At 40.2% G+C, this 14,082-nt stretch overlaps 2 protein-coding genes across 6 annotated transcripts in view; both read left to right on the top strand.

Moving 5' to 3' along the window:
- The first annotated feature begins 231 nt into the window (after positions 1-231).
- On the top strand, positions 232-4,390 carry cd302 (CD302 molecule). Its single transcript, XM_029137399.3, has 6 exons — positions 232-401; positions 1,677-1,802; positions 1,899-2,009; positions 2,487-2,666; positions 2,793-2,813; positions 2,898-4,390. Exons 1-6 carry the CDS (start codon positions 320-322, stop codon positions 3,098-3,100), a joined length of 723 nt encoding a protein of 240 aa, XP_028993232.1. The 5' UTR covers positions 232-319; the 3' UTR covers positions 3,101-4,390.
- Positions 4,391-8,493: 4,103 nt separating this feature from the next.
- Positions 8,494-14,082, top strand: part of LOC114846748 (bromodomain adjacent to zinc finger domain protein 2B) — a 28,503-nt gene continuing 22,914 nt past the window's right edge. For 3 of the 5 annotated variants that reach the window (XM_029135765.3, XM_029135768.3, XM_029135769.3), the window contains exon 1: positions 8,494-8,760. The gene's annotated coding sequence lies outside the window, so the exon portion shown is untranslated. Of the gene's footprint in view, positions 8,761-8,826; positions 8,972-12,888; positions 12,911-14,082 lie in introns of those variants that run through there. The other 2 variants (XM_029135767.3, XM_041068709.2) reach the window with 2 other exon arrangements.

Here is a 14,082-nt window from a genome sequence, read left to right on the forward strand (position 1 = left end):
ATATATAAACAGCAATGCGTGGGTGGTATTTATATGAATTATGTATTTTGTTTAGCAGTTTGAGGAAAATAACAGACTGGCTGTCATTCTTATTCGAGTCCAGGTAACAGTGTAAATGTATAAAATGAAATAAGCCCAGTAAACTCTGTTTTGCAGGCTGTGGCGTTTATTAGCTGATCACGCGCACACCGTTGACGAGCAACTCAATGCGCGCGCGTGTGGGAGGGCGCTAGCTCGCGACGCGCAGTTGCAGACGCTCGCGTGGAACAGTCAGAAAACTTGTTTAGCGCTACGTGATTGCTTTTTAGTTTCCGCTGTCATGGAGTCGCAGAGGAAGAAACGCCGTTTTCGATGCAGTCTCTTCCTTCTGTTTGTACATCTGCAGCTGGCTTTGACCGGAGGTAAGAGTCTAAGCCTGACTTTTAGCCCGAAGACGAACTTACAGATGTGTTTTTGCGGTAACGTAACGCAGCTGCAGGCGTTAGCATGGCGTAGCTCGGCCCGTTCCAAGCTCCGACCTCCGCGCTGTTCTTTGCCCCCATGTTTGTTTACTGCATACTGTCACTCGATAACACGGCTCGGTACAGTTTGCTACGCGTAGTCGTGTGCATTCATAACGCCCTTATCAACGTTGTTGGATGTCGATGCGGGTGTCGTGTTCAGGGTGATCGTACTTCGGAACTAACGCACAAAACTTCGTGCGCACGTAAGTTACGTAAAGTAGAAAGTTGTTCGAACTGCCCTCCTCAATTTACTTTCAAAACCAAGCAGCTCGAAATAAAAACATCTCCTTTTACACTTTTGACCCAAAACTAAAACAAAGGAACGATCACTTCAATCCTACACAGGTACACAAATAACCCACAATGTAAATGAAAACATTGTTTTGCACATTTGTTTAAAGTTAAACATAAATTTCAAAGTTTACTAAAGAATGTTTAGTTTTTCTCTTGGATTACTTTGAAGATGTTTGTCATCTTTCCCTTTTTTCTACAGCTTAGTGCTTGATGAAATAATCATTAGATATTAAGCCACCACCTGATCTCCAGCCAGTATAGTTGTGTTCATCTGAATGGCCAACTGCTTGAAGTTCTGCTGGTTTCAGACTTTTCTCAGCTTGACAGTGATTCAGATTCTGGAAACACTAAAGCTTTCGAAACAGGCTACTAGTCATACACTTCCTCTCATTGCGTGAGTTTTCAATACTGTTTTACCCTAGATGTCCCTAAGGCCTTAACGGTTATAAACTGTATTTGTCAGTTTCAGTCCACAACAAAAGTGTCCAGAACATAATGTGGACCATAAAGTGGTGGCACCTACAGTAGCAAACCTTTGGAAGTTACGTGTAACATAGACAACTGTAGATAAACTAATGTGAAAAATCATGAGAGTATTTGTCAGACACAAACTGTAAAAAGAGGAACAGTGGTCACAAGTAAAACCTGCCAAAAAAGGTTCTAGAATGGTGTAAAACAAAGTTGTTCAGTGTGTGTGTGTTTATCAGACTGTCTTATATATTAATGTATCTTTGATTTAATATACACTATATATTTAATTCACATCACAGTGTGTTTTGTAAATGTTCCCCCTGTGCCTTTCTGCGTGAATACGCATAGCTAAATAGGTCAGGGGCCAAATCTTTTCTCCACCATGTTCTGTCCCATTACTTTCCTCAGAATGCCCTGCAGATGGCCGCACCTGGGTGCCCTTTAAAGACAGATGCTACCATTTTGTCCATGGAGAAGAAGACCAGATCAAAAGTTACACCTTTGATAGAGCAAAGACCCTCTGCCGCGACTTTGGTGCGCGTACGCTTTCTCCATTTTTTTACTGTACAAAGCTGTGAAAGCCGATGCTGTAATCTCATACTGTTCCTACTGCTTTTGTTTGCTTTTTAGAGCTTTTGACCATCAAAAGCACTGAAGAGAATGACTTTGTTATCGAATACAGCCCAGAAGTGTGGAAAGGCAACGTCAATGTGTGGCTAGGAATGTATTTTGACACAAACAGTAAGTACCACTTAGCCAGAGGCCTTCAAAAATATACAGGCTAACTTCCATTAGATAGCACGTCAATCTGAAAAATACATTACCTAAAGGCATCATTGCTTGGAATCATTTGCCTCTTAGTGTGTTTTTATTTTTCACAAACCCATGATGACTTTTGTCTTAACAGAGCATAAATCTTAAGTCTTGCTCTTGCAGACAGTATCTCACGCTTGAATATAAAGTGCTACCTTGTGGCATACTTTCCGCTAGTGCTTGCTACTTTAAAAGCTTACATCGCAAGTCTAACTCATCCTGGTACAATACCATTTTTTGAGAAGCACTCATGGTAGATTTGTTATGGAGTAAACCGGATCAGAGGGATAGTACTTCTTTCTTTTAAAATAAATAAACAATGCAAAAGGGACATTGGATTACATGGTTAGCTTGACCTGTGAAGGTAGTTGTCATGCTTCAATGCTGACTGGTGTATCTTATCAGCTAAAGATATGAAGTGGTTTGACGAAGACCCTGTGACATTCACTAACTGGGAGTATGAGTCAGACTCGGACCTCATGCCCATGGATAGATGTGTCGCTCTGCACAGCATGTCCGGGAGGTGGGAGAACGTCAGCTGCGTGGATGATGTGGAGAATGGAGTGATTTGTGAGGCAGCTCAAAGTAAGACTTTAAGTATCTGTCATATTTGTTAATCTGCTTAATTTATCTCCAAGATTTGATCAAAATAAGCTATGAGTTTATAGGAATAATTTGAGTTAATGTTGCTGTGTTTTCTTTTCCCCTCAGCTGCAGCGGAAGCCAAGCAGAGTAAGTTGACCTTTGACACGTTTAGCTCCGTTTCTTGGCGTAGTAAAGTAGTGATCCCCCTTGACTGTAACTTTCCTTCCTCAGAGCCCAGTGCACTGCTGTCTGCCCTGGTCATTCTCAGTGTGGTGGCTATCATGGGAGTCTCCGCAGTTGTTTGGTTCCTGCACCAGAAGCGCAGTCTTGGCACAAATATCATCTCAGCGTTTGAGTATCACCCTCCGTTTCGAGTGCTGGACACAGACCAGTCCTGTCTGGTGGAGGCTGAGGAGATTGACAGTGTGCCATAGTAGAACTTTAGAAGCGTGAGGCTCTTCTAACTGGGTGGTTGTTGGTAGGGGGAAAAGATCCACTCTTAAAACAGTTACTGAGGCGTTTCTGTGTGAATATCTATGTGTTCTGAAAAATGTAGTAGCACTAGGCCTACTCTGATACTAACCTCTTTACTCTGGCATATCACAACTCACTTGTTTTGTCTTTTTGTCATCTACACTAACAAAGATGATATAGATATAAATTTACCAAATTGGTGCAATTCTCTCAGATGTGCATAGATCACCTGCCCCTGGATGCAACATTAGGTTATAATGGTGTGCACTACATAGTAATTAGAACCTAAACTTCACATAGAGGAAACAGATTTAGCATGGCATCCCCAGTCAGTCATTGCAGCAGTGCTGCAATGTGGACAGTCAAACTAAGAACTTAGTTTAGATTTGTCCCAAGCTTTTCATTGAATTGAATTTTTCTTGGTGCAACCAGCTGCACAGTTTTGTTAGACCCGGTAAATATTCATTATTTCCAAAGAGTAATGCAAGCTCTAAATTTGTAGTTTACAAGGCCATTAGGTGACGCTGGTGGTGTCGTCGATTAATTTTCCAGGTTCCAACACTTCTCAAACTATTCCCATGTAGATTTGTAAAATCTCTGGATTATCCCTTTAAGCAGAAACAGGAATCCTCAGTCTCAACCTATTACAGGAATTTGTAAATAATTGTCCTACTGTATGAACTGTTGTGTGGTTACTGCACTCATGTTAGTGTTTCAAAGATACTGAGTTGCACAGTTTGTAATATTCTTGTGAAATGGAAGACTGTTCTAAACCAGTTGCCACAGGGACAACCTGACCAATTTTCTTGATTTCTGTCACGTGGACTAAAGTTGTTGTGGCAGAAAGTTTTGTCAGTTCATAGGATCGACATTCATTCCAGCAAATTTCCTAGATGGCTTTAATAATGGTTTATATTCACAGCTTATCTGTCCTTCAAGGTTAAGATATATACAATAAGCCTTGGATTTAAATGCCATGCTCGCTAATAGTATTGTTTATATTGTAAGAGGGAGGTTAGGATCTTAATGCTGGAAATTATAAATCAATCCTTTTGAGAATAAAGACAATCAAATTTTGACTTCATGATGGGTATTTTGGGAATACCCCTATATGGCAGTTACCCACTAATAACAGTTTACACATGTTTATACATTTGCCCCAGCATGAATACTAATGTACAATATTGAGCACAGTCTGGGCCGTTCTGAGCCTGTGTGTGTTTCACAATAAAGAATATCTGACTACAAGAGGAACTTTGGATTTATTTTGTGAGTGAGGAATCTGTAAAGCTGGTTTTAAGGTACTGTGGTTTTTCAGACTCTGGGTGTCCATCTGTTTCAAATGTTTAAAAGAACAGACTGGTTTATTGTAAGTATTCTGAATGATGTATATAAAATATCTGCTATATTTATGTTCCAATGCATAATGGAGGAGAAAAAGATGAATTCGTAATCTAAAATTGGGGATTGGATCTAATTGATCTCAAAGTACATCTACTGTATATCACTGTCGTCTGTAAAGTCCCTTCAAAGTGTCCAGTGGCTTTGTTGACGAAACAGAACTGAGACGTACTGTAAGCAGGGAATCGTTCTAGTCATGTACATCTAAATTTAGACTTCAGAGGAATCTGTCATCTAACAATTTATCTTTAAATCAAACCTTTATGCACTTCTTTCAGTTTAGTTCTTTCTCTCTAAACAAGTCAGCATTTACCAAAGGCATTTAATGTAACGTATACAAATGAATCAGCCTCAGATCATTTCTAGCTTTGACCACCAGGTGGGATAGTGACTCACATTCATGATTTTTTTTTGTATTGTGACACTGTTGTTGAACAAGATTTGGACTATTCTTGAAAAATAAACTGGTTAAATTAGGTAATTAATTAAATTAAGTTATTAATATGTGCAAGCAAAAACAGATGTGAGATGTGTTTAATATAATACACATTTTAATTCAATGTCAGAGCAAGTTTTGGAAAGTGATTCAAATGATTTTTCAAACAGACCTTAGTATCTGTCAGACATTCAGATCTGTTGAGCATCAGAAATTCAAATTTAAAAAGTGCTACATTTTAATTTGCATTGAGAAAAGTTGTACTTGTTAATTGTCCCTTTAAAGGTGTCTTCGTTAGATTTAAGCTGATATTTACCCTTCAAAATCAAGTTTACCACTTTTTCAGAGAGCAAAGACTGATTCTTTCATGAATATGCAATTAAGTCTAATTAGTTGGCGCTACAATAGCAGAGTGTTCTGAAAACGTCTTTGAATAGAAATCTGAATGCATTTGAAAAGCTTCGAGTGTGACTGCAAATGGTCCTTTCTTTACACACAAGTGTTCACACAGCAGCTTGGCTTGTTGTTTGCTTTCATCTCGGTTTTTATTTGAGATTCACATAAATTGCAGAGTCTATCCAAATTCATTTTATAATTTCATTTGTTCTAATTCTTTAGAACAATTTAGTGTTTGGTTACCGTACCAGAGAAAACCTGGACTGATGTGCAGGGGGGTTCCTAAATGTGCTTTTTGTGCACAGTTGTGATAATTAGAATAATAATTTTGACACAAATATACTGACATGCCTCATTGGACTTTTCAGAAATAATGAGGTTGAATTTCATTTGTGATTAACCATTTGAGGCATAGCCATTTATTTTTAACATGCTGCAGCTTAAGTGATTTATCCTGTCACATCCCTGAAATCATCTTTAACTGGAATGTATGTAGGTGTTTGCATTATTTCATTATAAGGGCCATTGTCTCATCACAAAGGCTGTAATGGCCTATTTTCACTGAAATAATAGTGGAAAAAATGTCATTCACACATCTGCCACACTGGTGCTTGGTGCAGGGAAGGTCGACACTGACCCAGAATGACTAATTATAATGGACATTGGTATGCATGAATAAGACATGACATACAGTAGTGTGACAGATGGAATGAAAATGAGAGGCCACGCTGGATCTCAACACAAGTTCCTCACGTCTGTAATTTATAATGATTTGCATCATAGTATAAAACACGGGCCAACAGAATGAAAAAGAAGTGCTCAGTGCTCCTTCCTACACGTTTACCTCATCCTTCATGCTCCCGTCTTTCCTGAGAAAGGTGTCAGACAGAGGTGTAGAGCATCTGCTTCACGTGCCCTGGAAGGCTCACGTTTCTCTCTTATTCGGTATCCTAGCACGCTCCAATTAACAGAGGAAAACAAAGAGCACCACGGTGGATGACTGCTCTCTGACCAGACACAAATGTATAACATGCTCTCTTTAAAACAAGCCCATTAGTCTTAGCCACACATACAGACAACTGTATGATTTTAAGCACTTACACCTGGCTTAGATTTCATTATCATAGTAGACAGCCACAGTTTACACATCATGTGTAATTAATAAATGATGGCATTTTATTACTCACATAGCATGTCCTGTACAAATATATATTTGTGTATACAATAAGAGGTCACAGTGACAGTGATGTCACCAGATGCAGTCTATATTAGGGACCAGTTGTATCAGGCTGCATGTCTGACGCATACGTGCACACGCAGCTGATGAATGTGGCCTGTTTTCAGCTCAGACCCTGTGCCATTTTCTAAATCAAATGCATGTGCAGAGCTGGAAGGCTGTGGCGCTAAAGCGATCAGAGCTCGGCGTGCTGACATGATTAAAATCTGTATTATTTAAATGTGTCAGGCAAAATAATCAGCGACAGTGAGGCCAAATCATGTGCCTTCGGGGTATCTGGAGCTGTTTGAGAACTGAAAAATAATAATTAAAAACAAAAACTGCATCTTAATTTGTTTTCCATCAGTCTCCTGAGAGATCATCTTTGCTGTGTCTTTGGTATCTCATTATACTTTCTAATCAGGACTCTAAAAATCTCTTTAAAGGGGACATACTGTTTGCCCTTCCCCCAGCATGATGCTTCCATTACAGCCACCGACTGCAGCTTATTATGTTACAAATGACCAAGGTAGGCTGACATTTTGATCATACATTTTAAAACGGGCAGCGAAGGCTTTTAAAAGTGACACTGCTCTGATCTTTTCCCTTTGCTCGTTCTCACTAATACCAGCTTGTCCACTGCAGTTAAAAAAGCCAGGTGCCTTGTGGCTTAGCTGCCAAATCTATCAAATCATCTCTTCCTCCCTGACCATGTGTTCACCCGCGCTGATCCGGCCAGGCATGCGATTCACTCCGTCCAGTCGGGTTTTGAGACTGCAGCGTCCACAATGACACAAAGTGAAACGTTTGCATTGTATCACATAGTATTTTTAAAAGCAACATGCAGTGTGGTACAATAATCTAATTACAAGCAACTCCAGGTTTCATTCATCAAAAACTGAAACTGAGAAAACGTAAGGTTCATTTACCTGTTGTGCTTAATGTACAGAAAAAGGGCAGATTGTCTGAACGTAGCAGACTCCCTTGGGCCATTTTGCTTTTGTAACCATTCTGTTTTAAGCTCGTTCCCATTCAGTTGTTATTACTGTGCATTCTGATCTTTCATTGTGTTGCTTTTTAAAAGTGCCTCACCGTTTGATGTTTGCTTACAGGACAATTAAACCAGACAGACCTGTTACAGCTTGGAGACCACCATCAAATCCTCAAACAAAAAAACAACAACACATGACTCATTTTGTCAGTTGGACTTACTTTGAGATATTGCATTGTGCTGCTCTGTATTGCCTGCCCGACTGTGCCTGCCTGTATTTGTACTTACCAAAATGCTGACAGTGCATGCAGGACGATTTACTGTACTGCCAAATGTAACGCCACTGTGTCCTCAGCCCTTATTTTGCCCTCATTTAAACATCACAGCATGGGTGACTCACACTTTTAAAGCCCAATATTAAAGTCTCTGTACTGGTTGCTTTAACAGAAACAGCACTAATAAAGTTCTGTTTTTTTTTTCTCTGATTTAATTGATTTCATTTGATAAATGCTCCGGGGGACTGTTTTTCCCTTCTAGTGTGTTTAAACGTTTCTAGTTATTGCATTTATATTATAATGTGCTTTATAAAGCTTTTAATAACAAACGCAGAAAAGTTGCCAACGATAATTGTAAATAATTAGTTACTGTGGTGGAAATAAGTGGTGTCTGCTTTAAGCATAAGGTTGCTGTAGTATTAGGCTAAATGATGACTTAATACCTACCATTTTGACAATGCCTGCATCGCGTTATGGCGTCTTCTTGCTATTCTGTGTATCCAGATGTCACCCCCCACCTTCTCTCTCTCTCTCTCTCTCTCTCTCTCTCTCTCTCTCTCTCTCTCTCTCTCTCTCTCTCTCTCTCTTTCCCCCTCCCCCCTCCGCTGATGTGATGCTGACTGTCAGGTTATCAGTGTGCACGCGCCGGCTGCAGAAGTTTGCATTGTAGGAGCGCTGTGCTGACGTCACTTCTCCCGAGTTGCCTGGAGTAAAGCGGGGGAGCGTCTCTCCAATCTGCGCCCGGAGACCGACACGTCCGGTCACATCCGCACCCCGGACACCAATTACTGACCCGTTCTCATCGATCCGCGTCGATGTGGCTCCAACAGCGCTAAACTAGGCGGCGCGTCGCCGTGCGGCTTTTCCGTTTTTTTTAAAGGAATATCCAGATCGTCGAAGATAAGGTGAGTTTTGCCCGCCGGTGTTTAGCTAGGTATCACTCACTAACGTACGCTGTCTCGGGTGTCATCGCACACTTACGCTGTCCGCGCAGCTAGCGCTAACGTGTTGTGCTAACTGGTAGCATCCTTCCTTTGCCCCCGCACACTTGCCCCGCCGAACTGCGGTGCGCTGCGCGAGTTCGACGCGGCCACGAAAAGAAAAGTTAACGTCAAAGTAAGTGCAGCTTTTTTTTTCGCAAGTCGACGGCGTAAAGTTCGTCCAGAATAGTCCCGTCGTCGCGTCGAAATGGTAACTTGGTTAAACAGGGAGTTGAGGAACTAACGTTGCGGCGACACCGATACTTAGCTCAGAGCCGCAGCCGGGCAGGGGTGTCATTACCTTGGAGCCTGGGTCGGGTCTTTGTTGCCACCTGGTCTGTCGTAATGAAACAGACACGCAAACATTTACTATAAATACAATATGGGATGAGAAAATATCCCAATGATCACAGACTTTGATTTATACGCTGGTGAGGTGTCACTTCACTTTTTATTTGACATGTCATGGTCTGGTTTAGCCCTAAAAAGTAAATTTATAAACCAGTATTTGTTTTTTGTGCAGTGTATGTTTTGTAGCTTGCCTCAAACATTAAGATATATATTAATTATCGATAAAAGTATCATACTGACTGATTTGACTGATTGGTTAGAGTCATACTATGGAAAGGAAGCTCTAAATATCATTATGTTAATTTCTCTGCAGACATATTGACTTATAGGAAAAACACAGGACAGACTAGGTAAGACCTCATTAAAGCTGTGACCGTGAATGAGCATTCATCTTAGAATTTAGTAATCTTTGACTATCTTTACATGTGAAAATGATGATTTCAAGCTAAATTTAACAACCCAAAATAAGGTTTATGTGAATATACACTCATAGGCCTATTTCTGGCTATGGTAGGATCTAATGTGTTGTACAGTGATGTGTGTCTCAGCATCCAGATTGAATTACTGTTTAGAGTTTATCCCCCTTTTTGCTTTTGTCAATTAGTTTGTTTTAGCAGGCATTTACTGTCCCAGTCACAGGAGAGCTGGTTTCTCTTTACAGATGTAACGGTAGTAGTGTCTGCCCTTTGCACACACACACACACACACACACACACACACACACACACACACACACACACAGGCTACTGTAAGTGAAATGGCAGTAAACATTTTTCCCCGGGAAAGTGCATCATTTAAATGACTTTGGCATTCGAGGCAGTGAGATAAATCAGATCAAAGCCTTGGTGAGGTGCACATGCATCTAGTCACTGCCAATGAATCAAAACGCAGGTAGAAGGTCACAATTTTTCCTTATTTATTTAGAACACTTGTCCTTGAAAATCACTGGAGCGACCACAGTAGTGAAGTGTTATACACTAGGTTCCTAATCCTGAAGTTCCACACTCACATAGCTAAATCACTTAAAACAACACTTTTAACAGCTAAATTGTTTTGTAGCCACGATGTATGAACCTGATTGCAAAGTATTTGTTGTATAACATACACACTAATGGAATCACTACTGAGGGCTGTGTTGGGTTTACCAGACATGTGTATTTATCGCTCTTCATTCCAAGCGGTGATCGCCTAACGGATAAGTGAAACCTCTATTTAGGTGCCTCTGGCTCTTTTAAAAGTGCCCCTTACCCCTAAAAGTGACTGCTGATAATTGCGTTTTCACCCATTTTTCTCCATGTCTCTCCTATTTCTACCCTTTACACAAGTTTGCACTCATTAATCAAAGTGCTGGACTCCTGCTGAGGGCTGAGCAGGTTCATCAATTTGGCAGGCAGCTTGCTGTAAGGAACAGTCCAAAGGCTCTTAACACACAAGCATAAATAAATCTATAGTCTTTATATGCAAGCCCTGAAGGTTAATGCTGTATAATTCAATGCACCCTTTTTGTCTGCGGTGATTGATGTTTTTAAACATGTGAGGCTTGACGGGAGTCCCTTTTTGTAGGTCAGTGTTGACACTTCATGATTGGGTGAGCTTCAGGGGAGCGGCACAAGGGAGGTGGATTATTAGGAATATGTCAGGGAGAGTACTGTTTTTCACTCATCTTGCCGGTCTATTTTCTCCCCCGCTCAGAGATGCTTGTCATGTTCTTTTTTTCAACAAGTAATGCTTCTGAGATTAAAGCCCACTGTGTTAATGGGACTGACGATTAAGATGCGAGCAGTCTGGCTTGTTTGTTTGTAATTTCTGTATTTTAGGCCAACTGAGGATGGGCAAATTAAATGCAAATTCAAATTTCTGGGTCAAGTAGTTGCGTATAGTGAAGCAGACCTTTAATCCAGTCTAGTTGCTGTTGTAAACCATTCCTCGCATGCACAAAGGCTGAGCGTCAGCAGCCACCTTTTATTGATTCTGATGCATTAGAAATCTGGTCACTGCTGCCACAAACACTTCCCTCTTTGAACGTGCTTGCCTTGCTGCTGCACCTATGCTTTTAACTCCTACAAGGTTTGGGCTTATTAAAAAAAACGTTTCCGCGTTTGAATCAATGAAGAGCCTAATTCTTCAGTACATTTATTTCAGTAGGTCATACAGTGTAAATTGTGAAATTGTATATCTGTTTTCTGTTATAGCCGTATACAATGAAGAGGCATTTCAATACTGCAATATAGTACGTGCAAAATGTGTAATGTGGTGATAATAGTGCTGTCCATTATTATATTTGTTTATAAGTAGACGTTCACTTCCTTCAATCTCACTTGTGACATAAAGCTAGAATACAGGTGAAGGTTTGTGTTCCCAAACATCTCTTCTCTGTCTTGTATAGTATTTTTGCATTTCATGTAGTTTGGATAGTGATGCTTCAGCGGTGCTAAGAGGATTTAACTAAAAAGTGATTTTAAAGATTCTACAGGCCCAAGTGGCACAAAACAAAACAAAACATTCACCCTGACCTCACTAGCAAGCTGAAACCCTCAAATCATGCAGCACAGGGGCTGCCAAGTAGATTATAAAAAAGAGCTTGCTACCTGTTATTTCCCATGACTTATTAAACACCTCTCAGTGTAGGGAGGCCATGTCCTTAAAGGAAGAAATGGAGCCACATGCTGCAGGTGGACGCCTGAGTAACTTGAGATGGTGCATCCTTGGTGTAGTCAAAAACCTGTTGTGGACAGCCAATAAGGGCGACCTTTAGTTTTAATACACTGAATAAAACATTCATCTGCAGAAGGCGGTAATTACCTCTAAAAACGACACCAGTGGACCTGTACGGTGACCTGCGTGTAGAAGATGCACACTCAATTGCTGCTACTGTGCACAGGGGCTATGGTTATTGTTGATGAGCTTGTGTGTGTTTACTGTTCATGGTTACTGCTGATTTTGACCAGTTTAAATGATGGCAACGTTTCTGTATTGTGACATTTGAAAGTGATACATGGCCATTGTATTCACAGCCCTTTTTGCTGTTTAACTATTTAGGAGGTGTTTTGATCTGATGTGAATTTCATGTTACACAAGGATGTTTCATTCATTGATGGTCTATCATTGATAAAAATCTAAATAATATTGTGATATTTTCAGTGAACAGTCTTGGTTTTGTTATTTAAAAAACTAACTAGTTAAATGATTCAAGCTGCTGTAGTTGTTATCTGCTTTAAATTCCAAACAAAAGTGTCCATGTGGTTGTCAAAATGTTCGTAGGGTCTCATGAATTGTATTATAAACTATGCTGCTTTGTCAAAGTAATAATGTTCAGAATATCAATAGAACCCGCGCACAGAGAAGCTGTATTGTATTTGTATTCATCGCAGTGTGATTTTTAGAAAAACATTAATTCTCTGCTCAGTTCAGTGAAATTTGTTTGGTACAGTTTGTATCTTGTTATACAATACTCTATAACCCAATTTCTTTTTCCTTTTCTTTTGTGTTCATGCCCCGCTGCCCTATGTTGCCATTAGTCATTTGATTTTCTGCTGATGTTTAGAGTGGAGAGCCCATCTTCCCTCAGGTCTGTATTACCATTTTTATTTCATTTGCCAAGAGCTTCCAGAGAGAACCAATAATGACTGAGACCTATAAGAATCAAGTGCTAAATCCGGCTGCTGCCGTCTCACGTTTCAGGTGCAAAGCAGTGATGTCACACAACTGAGGATAGCCTCATAGAGTAAGTGCTTGATTGTATCAGCTTCCCATCATGCACTGCTTTGAAGTGCTTCCTTTGAGTGTGGTTAGGAAAATTGCTTTGTTAAATTGGAAGACGTAACTTGTGAATGGAAATGCCAGACTAAGTGGTACGCTTCATCTTAAGGTATTATTTAGGTAAAGGATTAGAATTTTCCAATTAGGTTAAGATTTAACAAAGTCGTTCTTTATCAAATTAGTTTGTGCTGCTTTTTAGTTTGCTCTCATTTTGTGTGTATCTAATTAATTTCCGTCTTTCTTAGAATTAGTGTGTCAAGACCTCAGAACATATATAAATCTCTTGGGAGACAGGAGAAAACTTTTGGACTAGAGCCTATTTTAGGATGAATGGTGCGTCTGAAGCTAGCGTTTCTTTATATTTGTGTTACAATTTGAGTTCCTTTTGGCTATTGTGGTTTTATGCCGTAAACCTTTTTTGTCCTCCGTTAACACTCCTTATCCCTAGACAGTGATGTCTGTTTGACAGTGATGTTTGGGTGTTAGATTACCTAAGCTTGTTACGTCTGGGGTTCTAATCACGAAATTGCTGAATTTGCAGAGCGTTAATTTGCACGTTTGACACCTCAGTCGAGTATGTGTGGCTTGATGAATTGGTGCCTCATAATAAAACTCTTTTTAGCCTGTAAACAAAACAAAAATTCTTCTACCCTTTTAACCTTTTTAGATGTTCTGTTCAATGTTACATGTAGTTACTGCAATAAATAACACAGTCACTATTTTAACAAATTAAAGATTGGCTTCTCAGGCAATAATGAGCATGAGTATCTGTCCAGATGTTTGGACTGTTGTGGCCCTGTCCACTTCTCTTTTGCTAGTAACAACAGGTTGGCAGCCATGTTTTTCTGGAAAGGTGAGCACGGAGTTTGTTTTAGGGAAATTAGAAATGATTTACTGGCACAGCCTACTGCTGCTCATGCTGTCCCTCTAATCTTAGATGGTCTCTGTTACACCAGAGGAGCAGCTGGACCTGCAGCCTGCTCCCAGTCACTGCTTCCCTTGATGATGATGTGGGCACTTCATAACATTCAATTAGTTCCTAATTTGTATGTGCAACTTCTGAAGCCAGGATAGTTCTCAACAAATAAGTGTTCTATGTGTTGACGGTACGCCACCTCTCACTGTCGGTGCTAATAT

Source organism: Betta splendens, chromosome 21, assembly GCF_900634795.4.
Source record: "Betta splendens chromosome 21, fBetSpl5.4, whole genome shotgun sequence".
NCBI lineage: Eukaryota > Metazoa > Chordata > Actinopteri > Anabantiformes > Osphronemidae > Betta > Betta splendens.

Bases quoted from the DNA above. Each gene is read 5' to 3' on its own strand.
- cd302 (XM_029137399.3), top strand. From the start codon at position 320: ATGGAGTCGCAGAGGAAGAAACGCCGTTTTCGATGCAGTCTCTTCCTT. The intron at 2,667-2,792 runs GTAAGACTTTAA...TTTTCCCCTCAG, and splicing joins GATTTGTGAGGCAGCTCAAA to CTGCAGCGGAAGCCAAGCAG. The intron at 2,814-2,897 runs GTAAGTTGACCT...TTCCTTCCTCAG, and splicing joins TGCAGCGGAAGCCAAGCAGA to AGCCCAGTGCACTGCTGTCT.